Source organism: Corvus brachyrhynchos, unplaced genomic scaffold (assembly GCF_000691975.1).
Source record: "Corvus brachyrhynchos isolate BGI_N302 unplaced genomic scaffold, ASM69197v1 scaffold87, whole genome shotgun sequence".
NCBI lineage: Eukaryota > Metazoa > Chordata > Aves > Passeriformes > Corvidae > Corvus > Corvus brachyrhynchos.
Genome location: NW_008239767.1, coordinates 3,906,957 through 3,925,759, shown reverse-complemented (window position 1 = coordinate 3,925,759; position 18,803 = coordinate 3,906,957). Strand labels below are relative to the sequence as shown.

The following is an 18,803-nucleotide window of genomic DNA, read 5'->3' as shown; positions in this document are numbered from 1 at the left end:
CCCGCTGTTGACTTTTTGCTCCATTTCTAACTTGTTCAGAGCGTCTTAGGGAGTGTGTTAGAGAGACAGAGAGAGGGGAGGTGAGTCAGTGTCTGTCTGGGTTGTGTAAAACCTGCAGTGAAAGCTACCCCACCCCCCCTAGGCAGTGGTGTTAGGGCTTTCCTTTGTGTTAGTGCTTCTTTTGAGGAATTTCCTGCGTCTTGCAAAACTATTAAAAAAAGTATCAGGGCGGTGATCTGCTATTTTTTATATTTTTTTTCCATTACTTTCAAAGAACAGAGTAGTGTGTTGCATGTATTGTCACTTGAATTGTTCTACCTAAAGATATATTTAGCTTAATTTTGATGCTTATTGCATTTGAACAGATATCTGGAAACATGGCTACTGAACATGTTAATGGGAATGGTACTGAAGAGCCCATGGATACTTCTGCTGCAGTTACCCATTCTGAGCATTTCCAGACATTGCTTGATGCTGGTTTACCACAGAAAGTTGCTGAAAAACTAGATGAAATTTACGTTGCAGGTAAGATCTAAGACTTGCAAAACCTCACGTAAAATATTTTATTGGATTCTGCTGTCTTTGGGCTAAAATAGCAACTTTTTGTGGTTTCCAAAAGTATGGGAACTGCAGTCTTACCAAAATCTGGATGTTTTACATTCAGTACTTTAATTTGTTGTATTATCTTTCAGAGGAAAGTCCCAGGGTGCTTGGGCTGAGGGGTGGGAAGAAGTATGCAGGTGACCAGAGCAACAGCTGGAATAGGCAACAGATGATTTTTAGGAGGAGCAGGTGATGTGGTCTTTGTGCATTTTTTGCAGAAATTGTAGGTAACCATAAGAATCTAAAGCCTTGGTATGCATCTTCTCATGTAAATTACACTTCCTGACATTGTGTTTGGGCTCATGGCTGCAGAAGTTATGGTGTTGGCTTTTTCGCGTGTGGTAATAGCTAGCATCTTTAAGCTTGATTTTTGGATTGTGGTGGTCATTTATAGTGCTGCAGTTTGTGGTCTTCTAAAAGCGTACCAAGGTACCATTGCTAGGCAAGCTAAGTCAGGCTTTGATAGGTTTTGATCTGAATTTCCTCTGAATTCAGCTTCAGGATATTGTAATTAAACTTGGCCCTTGTAACATCTGGGTTTCACAGAAGTCAAATGAACACATAAATGTAGTAACTTTTATTCTGAATCTTATTTTTTTGGTTTTAGTTAAAGGACTATATACCCTTAAATATTTAACTTCAAAGGAACTAAGTGGTTTTTTAGGCATAGTAACTTACTTTAATCAGTAATTCATTTAGAGGTCACTGGAAGGTGTTAAGGATGTTACATTAGGTTTTACAAAGATTACTGCCCAAATATAATTAGTGATTTTTTTCTCTTCTCTAGGGCTAGTTGCACATAGTGATCTAGATGAAAGAGCTATTGAAGCTTTAAAGGAATTCAATGAAGAAGGTGCACTGGCAGTGCTTCAACAGTTTAAAGACAGTGATCTCTCACACGTTCAGGTAACATTAAGCAATTTGCAATATAATTGTTGAGGGATAAACTGTTAGTTTTCTGGGAAGAGGTCTGTTTGAGTCTCTTCAGTGATCCATGTGTGATAAGTGAAATGAACACTGTATTTGTTCAAGGTAAAATGAGATTCTGGCTTGTCATATTTTCAGAACTGAAGATTATATCTTTTGCAGAACAAAAGTGCCTTTTTATGTGGAGTCATGAAGACATACAGGCAGAGGGAAAAACAGGGGACCAAGGTAGCAGATTCTAGCAAAGGACCAGATGAGGCAAAAATTAAGGTATGTCTGTGAAAATAAAAGTTACAAGGTGTACCTGTTGTTTGTTTTTCTGAGTTGTTGTGATAGTTACCTTGATTGTTTTGGAACTGTGCTTTTCTTAAAAAGGTTATTACAGATTATTTGTCGTTGTTGAAAGCTGTCGCTTGCAATTTTGTCTTGCACTTTTTCCTTTTCAAGTAGAAAGTTAATACATTAATTGCTGGAACTGAACATACAAAAGTGAAAAAGATTTCACAGTTTGCTGTATGTCTTACTGAGACAGTTACTCTATTTCACAATTAAAAGTTTGTGCTTGTTAGCATAGTTACTCGAGTTCAAAATGCCTAAGTTCAGCTACTGCTGATTGGTTTTTTGTGTTCTGGTTTCTTTGGTTGTTGTTTCCACTCTGCCCCCTTAGTTCAGATGTAGAGCAACTCCACAATAGGGAGGAGATACCACGTGTCTGAAAAAACAGATTGTAATGGATTTAGGATTTAGCCCGCTTCTTATGACATAATCATTGTGCTCATAAACTGTATCCCAAACTGTTTTAATAAGGGATAAATTATTTTTTTGACCATGTCTGCTGCTAGCAAGAGGCTCCTTTCTCAAGAGTTAGGCAAATAATGATTTATATTAAAATACTGTGATTAGCAACTTCACCAAAGCTTAAGGGAAGGAAAACCATCTAAGTATGTTGTTTAGGTGATGTCGTAAAAAAACCCCAGAGAATCTTTCTTCTTTGATACTTCATGTATAAAGTATAAAATGATCATTACAAATAACTATGTACCCTGTAAAATTAGAAAATCTTTTTTTCTGTTGACTTGAAGGCTGGGATGCCATTAATTATAAGCTAAAAAAAAAACTGGTACAATGTTTGTCACTGTCACATAAAACAATAATATTATGAGGACTTGGTTAATAACTTCAAGTAGCATAGCTTTTACTGCTGATGGCTATAGCATTTAAAATAACTGCAATTTTATAGTTGTGAAATTGCTAATTCTTGACTATAGTTGGTTGTTTAATATGCAATTTCTTTGTGTGTAGAGTTGATTTGTCTTTGTACAAAATTATTAAGAAAGACTTAATTTCAGAGGAGTTTCTCATATGTTTGCATACTGAATTTTATCTAACATTTTAAATTGGTAGTATGTCTATAACTATATCTGACTGTATCTATAACTACATGCAGTGGTTGTAGTGAGGGATAGTTGTAGTTGTCCTGGGATCCTGTATAAGCCCACAAGGAATTTGAAGGGAGGGATGATAAGAGAAAGGAAGCAGTACTGCCACTTTAGTAGTTGGATACCTGAGGCAGACTGTGTTCCAGGGGTGTAAGCACTTAAACATGTGTTCTTTAACTTCACACTTATGAGTAATCTCATTAAGTGCAGGGAACTCTTGTGCATAAATGTCTGCAGGATTGGACATGCCAAAACAAGAAGTGGCTCAGACTAAGATCTTCCTAATTAAAGGGAAGCTCACTATTCTATTACTTGCCTTTTTTTTTTTTTTTTAATGAAAATGAAGGAATTGGGAAAACTGGATGTGAATCTCTAATATTCTAGCAATGTTTCTTTACCTGATAGTTCTGTTAATTGTTTTGCAAGTTTCTTGTTGAAATACTAGCAGTAGGTTTGTTTGTGGGAGCTTTAAAGCAGTAGTTTAAAAGGAATTAGAGGCATGTCTGTCTGTGAACAAAGTGCAGCTAAACTTGCTCAGTTTGTATGTGATTTTAAAAATTTAAGTTTCTTACTTGAAGGCACTGTTGGAGAGAACCGGCTATACTCTTGATGTGACTACTGGACAGAGGAAGTATGGTGGACCTCCTCCAGAGTCTGTATATTCAGGACAACAACCTTCTGTTGGTACAGAGGTAAGAAGGAGGAGATGTTTATGCAGATGTAGACTTATTCATTGGAAATACTTTTTATAAATGGTGCTTTGTATGTCTGTTGTAGATATTTGTGGGCAAGATTCCAAGAGACTTGTTTGAAGATGAACTTGTTCCATTATTTGAGAAAGCTGGACCTATATGGGATCTCCGCTTAATGATGGATCCACTAACTGGTCTAAACAGAGGATATGCTTTTGTCACTTTTTGTACTAAAGAGGCAGCTCAGGAAGCTGTTAAACTGGTAAGTTTTCTTGGATTTTTTTTTTTTTTTTGACAAAGAACACTCTGGTTTAGAAGCAGTAGTCCTGGTCCTATTGCTTAAATGGTTAAGGTGAAACTGCCATTGTTAGATTACTTCAAAATGTTCACTAGGTGTTGAATTTATTTCTGCATTGCATATAAATTTTCACTGACTGCTTTAGGGACAGGGGAAAAAAAACACCTGATGGACTGCTGTTTGGTCCAGTTAGATGAGCCTTTATTATGAACCAAAGTTGTATTGGCAGTAGTGACTTCTGAGCTGTCTGCATCTGGATGAGTTCTGGAGAGCAGTGGTGTTGGGGTTGCTGTGGTACAAGGGCAGTGCTGGTCAGGGTTCTGTGCCTCCTGATGTGCTTCTGCACCAGCAGGGGGCCCATGCTGGAAAAGTGCTTCAAAGTCACAGAATTTCATAAGATACTTCAGATGGAGAGAAAATGTCTCTTGGGCATTGAAGATCTGTTCTATTTGCTGCAACGGACAGGAAAACATCATAAATCCTGCCAGTTTAAGGAGCATTTCCTCTGTTTTACACAGAGGTAGGAAATAGTTTGATGTGGGATACTCCTAGTAAGTTTTTCAGGTTTTATGCATGAAGTACCCATCACTAGAAAAGAGGATGGGGAGAAACGCTACCCTAAAGGCACAGCGCCTTTATTTTCCTGGCTAAGTTAAATTTGAATTTTTTGGGCTGGTTACTGCTACACTGATATGGCCAAGGTAGTACTCTGGAGAGTGCTAACCATATGCATTCTGAAGTGTACTGATACTGTATTGCTATACTAGGGTTAACCTACCTTGTTTCGTAGTGAGGTATAGGTTAAACTTAAGGTTTTTTATATTGACATGTAAGGTGACTTAAGGTTTTTTATATTGACATGTAAGAGACAAATCAAGCTGAAAATGCCAATTTGTTTTGAGAAAGTACACGAATGTCTGCGAAAGTAGAAGTACAAAACCAATCTGGTGTATGCTGTTTAGCTTTTTAGGTAAGAACAGTTGGTTGCTCCAGTGTGTAGTCAGATATGCTGAGGATAACGCTGTTGTTCTCTTTGTACTTTCATTGTCAACCTAGCTGTTGAGAGAGTGTGTGAACTCTTATGAGTTAAGCTCAAGCGTTAACTCTTAAAACTTAGCAAAAAGGTGAATCAAATCATATAAGTTCTCAGAGGTACCTAGTAAATGAATAAAACAATTTTTCTTCATTTAACTGGATTTTGCTTAAAGGCAGCATGCTCTGAAAAGTCATTCAAGTCATGTTTTCCAGAAAGTAACATCAGATCCTAGCCTCCGTCTTCCACTGAATGATAAAGCAAAGGAGCTATTTGGTGTCCCTTTATGTCTGATCTTTGATACTCAGGAAAGAAGCACGCTGTGTTCTGTTTGTCAGTTAAATAGCCACTGAGGGTAATAGCTGAAAAGTGTTGCAGTTGATGGGGCAGTCTCTCAACCTTTATGCTAAACTCTTTGAAATTAGAGTTAGTTTTAAATTGGGTCCTGTGGCATGCCATGCCTCAGTTTTTTTGGAGTGGTTCCAACCATAGTTGACTGGCTAGTTTGGTGTGTAAGTTTCCCAAGTTATCTACAAGTGGTTTGCAGGAGTATTAGCAATTTGTGCCTGTTGAGCTCAGTTGAAAATTGTAGGTCTATAACTTGTATTAGTTACACATGCATGGGAGAGACTGCTGAAAGACCTCTTCAACACACTGAGCACTTGGTCCTAGCCATTTTCATAACCTATTATTTTAACAGGTGGTGTTCTTTTTGATACTATCTGTAATCTTTTCATGTGTATACAACTTCCCAGCTTTCTGGACTCTTTAGAATAATGGTTCTTTTGTTATTTCCCATCCTTTTCCAAGAGGCTTTTATTTTTTCAGGACAGTATAGAAAAAAAGAGATTAAAAGTCTCTGCATTGCCTATAGGCTTTTGAGTAATAAGAGACAGCTATGTTTTTGTCAGTACCCAAACTACAGCAGAGAGTAAACTGACCTGTCTTCAGGCTCTTGGAGTTGGTGTAAGATATTTTGCATACAACACGTGTTTGTGTGGCTGCTGTATGTATCTCCACAGTCTATGTAACAACTTAATGTAAAGCTCAACTAAAATTTTGGGATACGCTTAGTGTTGACTTACTTTGTTTGTTAACAAGAAGAAGTCTTGCGGTTTAAAAGGTAGAAGTCTTGATTTTGTTAATGTATATGCATTTTTAAGCCACTTAAAATTAATTACTGTTCATATCTGTAATTCTTCTCAGTATCAGGCCATAGTATCACTCCATTTTTGTCTTAAGCATAGCGAGAACTGTTTCAAACACATTTTAGGGAATTCTCTCCTTTTTTTATGACCACTACTTAATTCAGTGTGGTTAACCCTTGCTGGTTAAGTAGAAATGGCAACCCAGATGTTCACACAAGCATTCACTATCAAAGTATGATTTTTTTCATACTTTCAGTATTTTTTCCCCTGGTAACATGTTTACTTTGCTTTATACTGTTTAGGAATTAAAACTTCAGTTGTATTCTTTTGCACACATGTTCAATTCTCCTTCCTATTTCATAAGAAGTTGCTAGAGTTAAGTTTTTCAAAATATTTCTATGTGAATAAGGTCACTGTAGATATGTACAGAATACATATTTTTGAGACGAAGCTTGTAGGAAAACATACTATTGAAGCATTCAGTGTATTTTTGACTAGAGCAGGTGTAAGCTTGATCAAAGTAGGAGTACAGGTGAGTTACTCAGATACGCCCCTTAAGCAGTTTGCCAACTATGCACAGAGTTACAGCTTGCCATTTGCTCCTGGAAATAAACTAAAATTGGTGGTGAAAATTTAAGTTAGTAAAGTGACAAGACAGACCTTCTGCATACTTTGACTTGTTAGTGACTAAGTTCTTACAGAAGTCAGCAAGAAAAAATAAACTATTACATTGTCTAGAGGGTGGCAGTATCTCTGCTACTGACTTTGGACACTGATTCCATGGTGACAGGAGGGGGAAGCAGTGTGCTGACACAGTTAATTTGGTAGCCTGACTGTTTTGGCACTTCACCCAGATCATGATCTGAGCCTTTTATGTCTAATCTAAGTTTGCAGATGATATGCAAACTTTTTACCTAAAAATCACCAACTTGATGTTCAAGAACATCTGAGTGAAGACTGTTTTCTCTGTGTTAAGGGAAACACGCAGTGAAAAATAGCAGTTAATACATTGTAAGATGAAAAAACTACTAGAAACCACTGTCAGTGGAACTGCAATATCATAGCACATATTAATTTTACTTTGTTAATTTTACTCTCATACAACATACTGTGTTGTATGAGAGGTTCTTTTGGGATTAGATGTGTAGCCAAACGTTGGTGTTGGACTTTAGCAGGAACAGTTGGATAATACTTTTTATTATCCATATAGAATAGAATATTTCATTTGGAAGGGACCTGCAGCCATCACCTGGTCCATCTGCCTGACCACTTCATGGCTGACCAAAATTGTTGCTGTCATCTTGATCATCAAGGGCATTGTCCAGATGCCTCTCTTAGGCACTGACAGCTTTGGGACATTGACCACCTCTTTAGGAAGCCTATTCCAGTGTTTGACCACCCTCTCAGTAAAAAAAGTTTCCTAATGTAAGGAAGTGTTTCCTAGTGTACAGTTCAGTTAATAGAGAATCACTTTCACAGACTAATAAACTGTCAGCTTCTTTAAAAGTGTTTATTTAAAAGATTTTCTTTTTAGCTACTATAATCTGTCTCTTCATTAATGTATATGTCTATTAGCGATGATAATATATATACAGTTTTCTATGCAGCTACTGCAGCTCCTACTGCGGTTTACTAATTTAAAATCAACTATTCCTCTGCCACATGGGCAACAGATACGGAGATAGAAGTCTTTTGTTGTCGTCTATGATTTGAGATGTAATTTGTTGGGAAGATGTCACTCCAGGTCCTTTTCACATGTACAGTTAACCTTTTGGCTCACTTTTGGTGCGGTTACCTAGCTTAGAAAATTTTCGGTGATGGAGTTTTTGTTTGCCCAAGATAAATATAAATAAACATCTTCTGGATTTTGTTGCACAAAAAGCATGCTGGAGTGGAGGATATCTTGCTTATGTAGTAAGATTTACCACCAAGCACAAAATAAATCATAGAATATATAGCTAGATGAATTTTAAAAATCTGTCCTGCTACTTGGCAATAAGATGTTGAATTTTCTTAGCTGAAGGACTGTCTGTTGCAAGGCTTCCAGTTGGAAATGGGTTGATGTACCAGCAGTTTACCTCCCTGCTGCTTATTTAGATGATGCATGTCTGTGTCTGCATGTTTTGTCAACAGATGTCTACAGTAGTACTTTTTTTTTGCTCCTTAAACTGCTAACTTGTTCATGGTATCTTCTAAATGTTACTGGAGAAGCATTTGAACAGAAGTCTTACGATCCTTTCAAGTCAATAGAAAGTTGTTCTTGCTGTTGCCTCTCTTTACATGTGTGTAATCTTCATGCTTTGGAAAGTATTTGCCAAGTGCTCTTGCACGTTTTGTGGAGAAGACCTGATCATGACTCTCTTTCTTTTGTTAGCTGTAGAATTTCAGAAGGGAATCTGATGTTAATTGCAACTCATGTCTTGTATTACACACAAATCAAGAATTTATAGATAAAGCCTATAGAGGAACTTGTGGGTTTTTTTCTGCACGATTGTGAAGGGAGAAGCCTTGACCTTGATGACTTGGTTCTGTATGAAAAAGTCTCTAAAGAAAAAAAAGTATTGAGAGGCTTGAACAAGAAGGGAAGAATAATTGTTGGCTGAAATTTTGTAAGGAGATACCTTAGAAAACATGGATATACTTCAGAGTAGGTGAATATGCATCATAAAAATGTGTTAAGCTGCAAAAATGTAATGTATTGCCCTATGCTGGGTTTTCCAAAGTTAAGTATTTGGTATGCTGCTGTTGAAGGAGAGCGAAAATTGTTTGTAACTGATGATTGTCCAATAATTTTTTTCTTGCAGTACAACAACCATGAAATTCGTTCTGGAAAACACATTGGTGTATGCATCTCTGTTGCCAATAATAGGCTTTTTGTTGGCTCTATTCCTAAGAGTAAAACCAAGGAGCAAATTGTTGAAGAATTCAGCAAAGTAACAGGTGAGCTAGTAACTAGGTTTTGTAGAGCTGGGAAGTGTCAAACATGGTGAGCTCTCTTCACCACCTTTTGGCTTATAGCTGAATGATGATGAAACCAAACCAAGACCACTCGGCGTTTATCTCAACTTTATGTGTTGGGGTTTGTTTGGGTTTTTCAAAACTTTTGTTTGCTAAGGGCTGAGATATTTGTAATTAGACTACATGGGTGGTTCCAAGTTCTACCTGTAGAAAAAGTGTGTAATGTTTAAAAAAGCTGTTCAAAGAAATTTGAATTAAAAGTTTAATAATTTCAGTACTAATGGATGTTTTAAAACTTCTCAAGGCAAAACTGAAGCAAGTTGAAGAATGTAACTGGTTCTGTGCTTTAGAATTCTTAAAATTTAAGGATCTCTTTTTGATAACATATGAACTTGCAAAGGTAATGGTTGATGACTTTCTCTGTTACTGAATGATAGACTTCAGGTTCTTTGGAGCAATAAACTTTTTAGGTATTGAAGTCATGCAACTTTTATCTCTTGTTTTAGACATGCATGGAAAAAACACACACTGATAAGTGTTGCAACTTAGGGGTTTAAGAGGAGAATTGACAAAGCAAAACTTCTGGCTGCCCCCAACTCTCCTCCATTCAGTTAGAGAAAGGGTGTTCTTCCACAGCTACAAAGACAACCCATACTTCAGAAATCAAATCAATGGACTGAAAGCATAACAAATAAATATTTTATTTCATTTCAGAGGGTCTTACAGATGTCATATTGTATCATCAGCCTGATGACAAGAAGAAGAACCGGGGTTTCTGCTTTCTTGAATATGAAGATCACAAAACTGCTGCTCAGGCCAGACGTAGGTTAATGAGCGGCAAAGTGAAAGTCTGGGGAAATGTTGTTACAGTGGAATGGGCTGACCCTATAGAAGATCCAGATCCTGAAGTCATGGCAAAGGTAATAAAGCTGTAAGGGGACCATAGTACATTTAAAGTGCTGCGTTCCAAATAAGGTATTTCCTGGCATTAGCCTAAGATTAACAACCTTTGGCCTTCTTGACAGAAATATTGTAGGTGAGATAATAAAAAATGAATATACTCTAGAAATTACGTGGATTTAAAAAGTCTATATGGCCTTTCATTATTTTGTGTTCCCAAGGCTGAATAGTGAATGTAATTCTTGCCAAAATGACACATAGGATGATGTAGTTAATTTTTTACCTGGAAGTGATGGTGGTGACTCCTAGAGTTAAAATGATTTTGTACCCTAGTATTTGGAAGGGCAGAAATCGAGATATCATCGCAGAACAAACCTTAATTCTTTTTAAACCTGGAATTTTATCACTTCAGCATTAGAACATGTCGGTGTTCAAATGTATTTTCAAAGTTGCCATTAGCAGTTAATTCTGAGAAGTTAGGCAATTAGCTTGTATTTGGAACTCTGTAGGTGTTTTTAGTTTGGGTGAGTTAATTCCTTTAAATACCTAGACTGGCGATATTTTGGACTTTGAATATTGAGGTGAAACTGAAGTCTGGACTGTAAACATTTTGAAGTATGTTGTAGCAGTTGTTTTATGTATGTGCGTGGTATCTTGCCAGAAACAAACTACCTGATTTTTTTTTCCCCATCAGATATTGCCCAACTTTGTCTTTTTCAGTTGTGTTGTGTAGCTGAGTTGTTTAATGGAAACTAGCTAGCCCATATCCTTATCTCTTTCTCTTTGCTTGCTTTTCGTCTGTGCTTTTACTCTCATCTGAGACACGTCACTTGCTGGAGTCCTACTTTGATGGACCTAGTAAGATAGCTTGGCTGGGATCTCCTCTTTGGTGAGCCATAAGGGAAAAGGGCTGGGGTGGGGGCTCATTTTAGGGAAAAAGCTGCTTTTGTAATACAGGTATTACAGAAGCTTTTGGACTATCGTGTCTGCAGACTTTATTTTTCTTGCCCAGCATGATAGACTGTCAGCAGCGGGGAAAGAGTCTTGCAGGTCAAATTTGTGGAAGGTGGCACTTCCTAAATATGGCAGCCTGTATGTTCAGTTTCTTGGCTCAAAAGAGAAGAGACGTAATCCACCAAACTGTTGAAATAATGAGCAGGAATTTCTGCTGATAGAATAGATGGAAAGGGAATCACAGGGGACATAATCAAGCATTTCTCCTAAGTAAGTTTACAGATGTACAGAGTGAAAAGCTAAAGAAATGAAAGCTTGATTGTGGTTTGCCCTATTTATTGTACGGTTTTTTGAATGTGTTAATACCTTGTATTGTTTTGTATTTGAAATGGGACATGAAAAGAGAAGAAACATGGAAATGAAGGGAAGAAATGTAAAAAACATGGAGAAAATCAACTTGCATACTTTGTGCCCCATGCCAAAGATAGGACATGGAGCTTGGGTTGAAGATGTATGGAAAAGCAAGGCTCTATGAATAAGAATACTGAGAAAGTAGGGAACATCGGGCTTGTGTCTGAAGACAGAAACTGAGATGATCATTGGTGTCTGACCTTCCTCACTGGCTGTGTCCCTTAGTTTATTCTTGCAACAAGGAAAGTCTCCACTGCAGTCTTTCTTGGCCACCTGCTGTACTTGTGGGGAAACGGACTTTACCTGGCACTTTTCTAAGTGTAAGGTTTACTTTCTGTTATTACTGTCTTTCTCCTAAGAGAAAGAGCAGCGGAGCTGCTGTTGCAGTCAGTAATCTCCTGGTTGTGAGCTGCAGGTTGGTGTCATTGCTTGTTACTACTGTCAATCCAGAGCAAAGGGAAAGCTATTGACCCGTGTCATCCTGCACATTGCTATGGAAGAAGGCTCTGGAGGAAACTGTGACTAGGAAGAGTAGGTTGTTTTTATCAGAATAATCATCTGATCATCAGTTTTCTTGTCAAAATTGCTAGAAGAGCAAGTCCGTAAGAGCAAGCTGTAAGGAATACAAATTCACATATGTAGTCAGAAGGTGAACAGTGTTCCAAATCTTGCAGAAGCGGCGTGTCATTTCATCGTTACACGGACACCTACTAATTTAAATTTCTGAAATGTCTATGCGAGTCTTTTTTCCTTTGTCCTTCTGATAAAATGTTGTGGAGAGTGCTGTATGGGTAAATACTTATCATTTAAATGGGCTGTTACCTTAAATATGAAGTAGCTTAAGCATGATGAGGGATGAAGCTAGATTCTCAAGCTAGGTGTATGTGCTACAGGAGATTAGTGCTTGTACTAACATATCAGAGTATAATTGGTTAAGGTATTGACTTCTGGTCCAAGGTGAACTTCTTTCCAATTTCACAAGCAGCTGTGTTGATAGTTTAATTTCTCCTAAGTGTCATTTTGTTTCCTCTTTCACCTGTAGTCTAGCTAAATTTATTAATGTTTTACTTGATTTCTGTAGGATGGCTGAGGCTGCAGAGGACGTTCTGGAGTGGCAGGTTAAGCAGCTAAATAAAGTCTTATGCTTGTGGCTGTCTGGCAGATTACAGGACAAGAGACAGGGCTAGTAACCCTTGGAGAATGTGGCCTGAAGTGTTTGTGCTGTAGGTAAGAGGAGGAAAAGGAGCAGATCCCAGAAGTTTTGGGAGTCTAATCTTAAACAGTTTTTTAAATGTGAGTTCTGCCTTTAAAACAAAATGCTGGTGCTGGGTATATTGCTTGTTAGGAGTATTCATGGATTCTTGGGGTAATAATCTGTGAGCTTTAATGAAGAGGACTTTTTTTTCCTTCCCTCCTTTTGTAGCTAGTTTAAGTGAAGTAAAAATGGGTTCATCTTCTCTCAACCTATGCTTTAACCTGCTTAATAGCTTTTACATCATCTGACTCATAACATGAGCAAAGGTGTTAAAAAATTTCAGCTGTTAGAGATTAATGGATTTGTCTGCAGTGCGAAAATTTAAATTAGTTGCTTTTTTATTTCTTTAAAAACACTATGTTAGTTCATCTTGTTAAAAATAGTGGTTGTTCTGTCTAGTTTTTTCAGTCATCATGGATTTATTAGGCTACTTAGGTTCCTTGTGAGGTTCTAGTTTTCATCCTTTTCTAAAGAACAAGAATATGGAATGTTTGTTTAAAACTTACTGGTTTCAGACCCATTGATTACATCACAAAACTTCCTGTAATTCATTTCCATGGAATAAGGTCAAGGTAGCAGTTAGGGTATTTTACTAAAAATGGTTATTACATATGGGTTACAATAAATAAAGGTTGCTCTTACCATCAAGACATGTAGGAGAAGCTTAATACGTAATAGGAAACAGCTTTCCTTGTGGAGTTGGCTATGACTTATGATCTCCTGAGAATCAGCAGGAGTAACTATTGCCAAAGTCTAGAATTGGTACACTGGGTTAGATTTACAGTCTGTAGTATCCCTTCTTCCAAATTCTGCATCCCATCCTAGTTCAGCTAGTGAGTGAGACAGATTTATGGAAGTCTGTCCTGTTTTTTTTTTTTTAACTTAATTACATAGCAGTTCTTTGAAAAAGGGTGTCTTGAGTTTATTGAATTCCTGTATGTGGTGGGAGTAGAGTACAGCTCTGCTTCAGAAATGGAAGCATACTTTCCTTGGTCCTTTCACACCTTGTGTTATTTGTGTTGACCTTCAGGGTCGAGAGTCAGTGCTGCCATGTGCAGTGTTCACTTGATGTCATCAGCTAATTTGAAACCGGTAGGAGCAGAGGGATATAAGCAGAAGCGGCAGGTCTTGCAGCTGACTGGCAGCTGCTTTGTAGGCAGGTAAGACTGTGAGCATTCCTTGGCAGTAGGAGGTGATTAAACTGTCAGAGCATGATGCCAGCATGTGGAAGGAGCTCTTCTCAACAAGTTGAAGAGTCTTGTAAATTGTGAGAACACATGGATGACATCAGGTAAACATGCTCATGTCCAGTCACTGAGTGCAGCCTCAGCATGGACACAAGGATGACTCTTTCAGTACTGTCGAGTCACTAATAGGTGATTGCTGGTTTCCAGTGTATGTTGTCTGCTATGTTAAATAAGGGTTTAGTTTAAGCCTTTGTCAGACTGCTCTAAATTTTCCTTTATCCTATGCAGTTGGTGATTGATGAAACTCTATATTGATGATTTAGCCATGTCAGGCAGTTAATAGGGCATATATCAACAGTTGGATGATTACCTGCCTTTCTGATTTTAGAAGCTGCGAAAGAGTCTTTGTGTAGCTTAGGAGCCGTATTGCGTGCTTTAGCAAGCCAGGGGAGGGAATAAACTTCCAGAGTTACTTGGAGGTGACTCTTCCTCAAGGGAATAGCACAGTTTGACTTTTGATACAGTTGAAGGGTGACTGGCCAGTGTCAGCCTTAGTATCCTCCTCTGTCTGCACTTCTGTCTTTTAGCTTCAGGTCACTGAGTGCCCCTCAGGCAAGCACAGTCCTGACATTAGGTGTTTGGTGTAGCTATAATGTAGGAACCACAAGTTAAGCAGCTTGAAAGCTGCAGGCCTGTCACCTCTGACCTAGATATTCCAGTGATGACTGTGCTGCAAATAACTGAGCAAAAACCTGTCTAAACAATTAAATGTTTTGATAAGTTAATTGTTTTGTGTGTAACCAATTCTGGTTACCTTCTTTCAAGTTTGATGGTGTTCTGGGTTGAAGATTACTGCTGCTGGGATCCTTTTAAACACTAACACAAATTGGATGGACTTTTAGGATGCTAATACCTACGTAATTATGTTTGATAACAGATTGAAAATTTCTGTCAGGGAATTTTGGCGCTAACTCATGCTGTATGACTATTTAAATGTACATATTCATATACACGTATATAAAATGCTGTGCAGAAAATGTAATGATGTTTTCAGTACTGCCAATAGCAGTAACTTGCAAAGCTTCATTTTTTTTCATTTTCTAATTTTGAAATTAGATCATACTCCTAAGTCCTTTTTTTTAATCCCCCTTAGGTGAAAGTTTTGTTTGTACGCAATCTTGCCAATACTGTAACAGAGGAGATTCTAGAAAAGGCCTTCAGTCAATTTGGAAAGCTAGAACGAGTGAAGAAGCTAAAAGACTATGCTTTCATTCATTTTGATGAACGGGATGGTGCTGTAAAGGTAAGTGAAGAGGACTGTAACTGTGTGTGTGTGTTGTAAGTAGTGTTGTTAGAAGCTGTATGCCTCTTCTAACTTGAGAAAAAGCTTTGTCTGGAGAAATGGTAACACATTATCACTGATAACTTTGTCCTCTCTGGGTGTCTCCTAGGATGATGCAATTCTAGCTTGAAAAGTGGATCTTAAATACACCTATCCTAAGTAATTCTTCTGATGAGCTTTTAAGATAATCATGTTGTTACCATTTGAAACTCAACTGCCAGAAGTTGAATGACTCTTCTCACCAAATTATTGGTAGAAATCTAAAGCAGTTTCTCTAGGGCAGGTGATAAAATCTTAGGTAATGTTTTTATTTATTTTTCCAGGAATAAACACTTTGTTTTCTTTTGGTTTGTTTTTTTTGTTTGGTTTTTTTTTTTGTTTTGTTTTGGTTTGGTTTGTTTTGAGGGGTGCTGGACAATTTAGTAATTGTCATTCCTGGATTTTGCTAGCCCGGTCTTGATGTCATCTCTTGTTAGGAAGGGAAAGTGTAATTCCCCTCCTGCCTGTAGTGTATCCATTTTTTTTTATGTTCTGTGGGCGGATGCAGGATACAGGGGGATTCAGTTTTTCTTACATATCCATATGCCTTAAAGCAGATGCTTAGGAAGATGATGGAAAGAGTCTTAGTAAGATATATATCCTGTCAAGATTTAGCTATGTAGAGTCCCTAAAAGTGGTAGAATCTTTAGGATTCCTCTGCTCAAAATTAACTTGTAGCAATAACTGTGGCCCATGGGAATTGTACATGGAAGGGAGGGTAGGAGAGGAGTTGACGGTTTGCTGTTTGTTTTGCATTTGTTGTGAGGAGAGGGTTGGGGGGGAGGAGGTGTGGATTTGGCGGGGAGCTGGAGGTTTTTGTGTTTTGTTTATTTGCTTTTTCCTTGTGATCAGAATGACTCTTTTAATTTTTGGCTTCTGGTTGAAAAAGAAAGTGATATTTATTACAAGTAAAATGAACGAATAGAAGAATTTATTGAGCTCTAGCTTTAGTACTGTTTGCATGTGTGCTGACATTAGGAATTTATTCATGGGTTACAAAATGTGCACTTCAGAGGACAATTCTGTCACTTCATTAATTGTAACAGCTTGCAAAGACTGAAGCCTGTTTCCAGTTTTGAGGGGAAGATTTCTAAACTGATAAACGAAGTCCTGGGTTTGAGAGCCAAGTTCAGAAGAAATGCATAACTGGAACCCATGATGCTATGCTGTCTGGTTGTTTAAATTTTTGATTTTTAGCTTTATATTGTTATTTTAGCTCTGGATAACAAATTGAAAAATGCATATTCTAAAAGATAGAATAAAATTAATAACTTCAGATACGCTTGGAAGTATATTTAAAATCTGGTTAATTTCTTCAGGCAATGGAAGAAATGAATGGCAAAGATTTAGAGGGAGAAAACATTGAAATTGTTTTTGCTAAGCCACCAGATCAAAAAAGGAAAGAACGGAAAGCTCAGAGACAAGCGGCTAAAAATCAGATGTAAGTGTAAATGCATGTAGTTATGTTGTATTACTTCTGAAAGATGTGTACACTCCTACCAAATTAGAACATCTGGGTATTTTAGTAGATAAACTGTAGTGTGTACAGGTTTTCTGGCTTCTCTGAAAAATGTTGGATTCATTTTTATTTGCACAAAAAATCTAATAGTGGTGTTTAGTGATAATTCAGGTACTGTCTTGCTCTGCTTATTTAGTGTGAGAGCACTGGAGGAACTGTCTGAAGGTCATAAAACACACATACTTCTCACTTTTTATTCTAAATTTCCCTGTACTTCTGCAGTGATGTTATGTGGATGAACGTAGCATCGTGTGTGTACTCCTCTCAGCAGGCTTTAGTAGTATTGATACAGCACCCCCTGATTAGTAAAGTATCCACTGAAAGGAGGATCCTGATACTCTTTCTTGCCAGTTCCAGAAGATACATCTGCCCAAGAAGCTTATAAACTCATACTGATAGAGATCTTGTGCTAGTAAATGCTGAATACAGTTTATAAAAAATAAAGACAAACAGTTTCTTGCTGGTGTGTTCTGCTTAATGTTCTCATGTGTTTTTCTTCTTGGATATCTTTCTGCTTTCTTATTCCCTCCCCCACCTTACTTCCAAAAATAACTTGGAAGTGCTGTTGTGCAGCATCCAAGAAGATGGAATAGTGAGGTTGCGAGATTAATAGAGATCTCCACATGGTGACCTACTGTACACATGGAATTGGTTAAGTTTGTCCTGCTTATAATTCTCATAACTTTATTTGCCCTTTTTTTCTTCCATGGTCATCTGGTGTTACTGTAAGAAGTGAATTTCTTCTTTTTTCTTTAGCTTCTATTCTGTGCCAGGCATGCCTTTTCTGTTCTGCTTAAATCTTTTGCTGATACAGCTGTAGTTCTTGTTGTGTATTCTGCATCTTGGCAATGCCACCATAAATACCTGTTCATTTAATTAAAATACAAAAGGCTATTGAAAGTGACACAGTTTCCCTCTCAACATGGCAGTTGTTGGCATGGTTGTGTTGTCTCTGATTGGAGATAGGCTTTCTCTCGTTGAATTTGAGTAATCCCAAAAAACCATTCTCACTGCAGTATACAAACAGATCTGCTAGCTCCCTATTCAAAATCTAATAATGGCCTGTCTCCAGTGATGAAAAGGAAGATTTTTTAAAATGCACTTGATTGGTTTTAATGCTGTGTGATTCCTGCTTCCCCCCCAGCTCTCCTGCATATTATCTTATACCCAGTTTTATTACTCTAGGATAGTATGTATGTATTTGTAACACTGGAAGTCTTCTGTCACATGTCACCTCTAATATTAATGTGCTGTATATTATCTGCATCCCTGCTGCTTTTATTGTTTAAGATGTGCATGTCTCATTTGTGGAGGTAGGTACAGTAGGACTGCCTCTCTTACTCCTCTAGGCAGAGGTATGGTGCTGCCACTTGTGCAGTAGTTCTTTCATTTGGGAATTCTCTGTGGTCCTTTGTTCTTCTGAGCTGTTAAGGGAGTAGGAAAGCAGCAAGCTTGATTAACTCCAGGCATTTTCTGGTTTTGAATATACTGTTCATCAGTGAGTTGTAAGGGTTTTTAATATTCCTAGGATTCCAAAAGATGTGGCAATAGAGGGGATATGTGTGTTATTAAGTCTCTGTCCTAGTTATTTGACAAGTTTAGAGTGACATCTTAAGATCTTGGAGATAATTAGCAGTTTGTACTACATTTACAGTGGCAAAAAAACCCCTTTACTTTTCTGGATACTCCACATAACTACAGATTCAATTTGATTTGTACATTAATATAGTTAGTAATCTTACCTGCTTGCCTACAGGTGACTATTCAATCAGTAAGAAGCATTTTACATCATGTCTACTATTTGAAACCCCTCGTGGCTGTCAGAAGTAGAATTCTTAATATGTATAAATTCCTTTGCTTTTCAACACATTGTGTACTATTAGCCATGTAAAACTCTACGTGAGGAGAAAATCCTGAATAAAAGCGCAGAGTGATTGTGATCATTAGTAAGTTGTCTCCATCCTAATTTTGAACAGAAAGGATAAAAAGTCTTGATAGTGACTCACCTCATTAGAAAGTGCATGTTAGAGTCACAGCAGTATCAGAGAGTAGTTGAGCTACTACTCCTATGCTTTTGTAGAGCTAAGACAATTCTATT

The 18,803-nt window shown here is 37.5% G+C and overlaps 1 protein-coding gene across 5 annotated transcripts in view; it reads left to right on the top strand.

Annotated features, from left to right (window-relative positions):
- Positions 1 to 334: 334 nt before the first annotated feature.
- Positions 335 to 18,803, top strand: part of SYNCRIP (synaptotagmin binding cytoplasmic RNA interacting protein) — a 23,337-nt gene continuing 4,868 nt past the window's right edge. For all 5 annotated transcript variants that reach the window (XM_008640234.2, XM_017742851.1, XM_017742850.1 and 2 more), the window contains exons 1-9: positions 335 to 525; positions 1,391 to 1,509; positions 1,693 to 1,800; positions 3,548 to 3,661; positions 3,747 to 3,923; positions 8,945 to 9,080; positions 9,813 to 10,018; positions 14,959 to 15,108; positions 16,506 to 16,627. In XM_008640234.2, the coding sequence (XP_008638456.2) occupies positions 345 to 525; positions 1,391 to 1,509; positions 1,693 to 1,800; positions 3,548 to 3,661; positions 3,747 to 3,923; positions 8,945 to 9,080; positions 9,813 to 10,018; positions 14,959 to 15,108; positions 16,506 to 16,627 (1,313 nt within the window). In that variant the 5' untranslated portion in view covers positions 335 to 344. The remainder of the gene's footprint in view (positions 526 to 1,390; positions 1,510 to 1,692; positions 1,801 to 3,547; positions 3,662 to 3,746; positions 3,924 to 8,944; positions 9,081 to 9,812; positions 10,019 to 14,958; positions 15,109 to 16,505; positions 16,628 to 18,803) is intronic.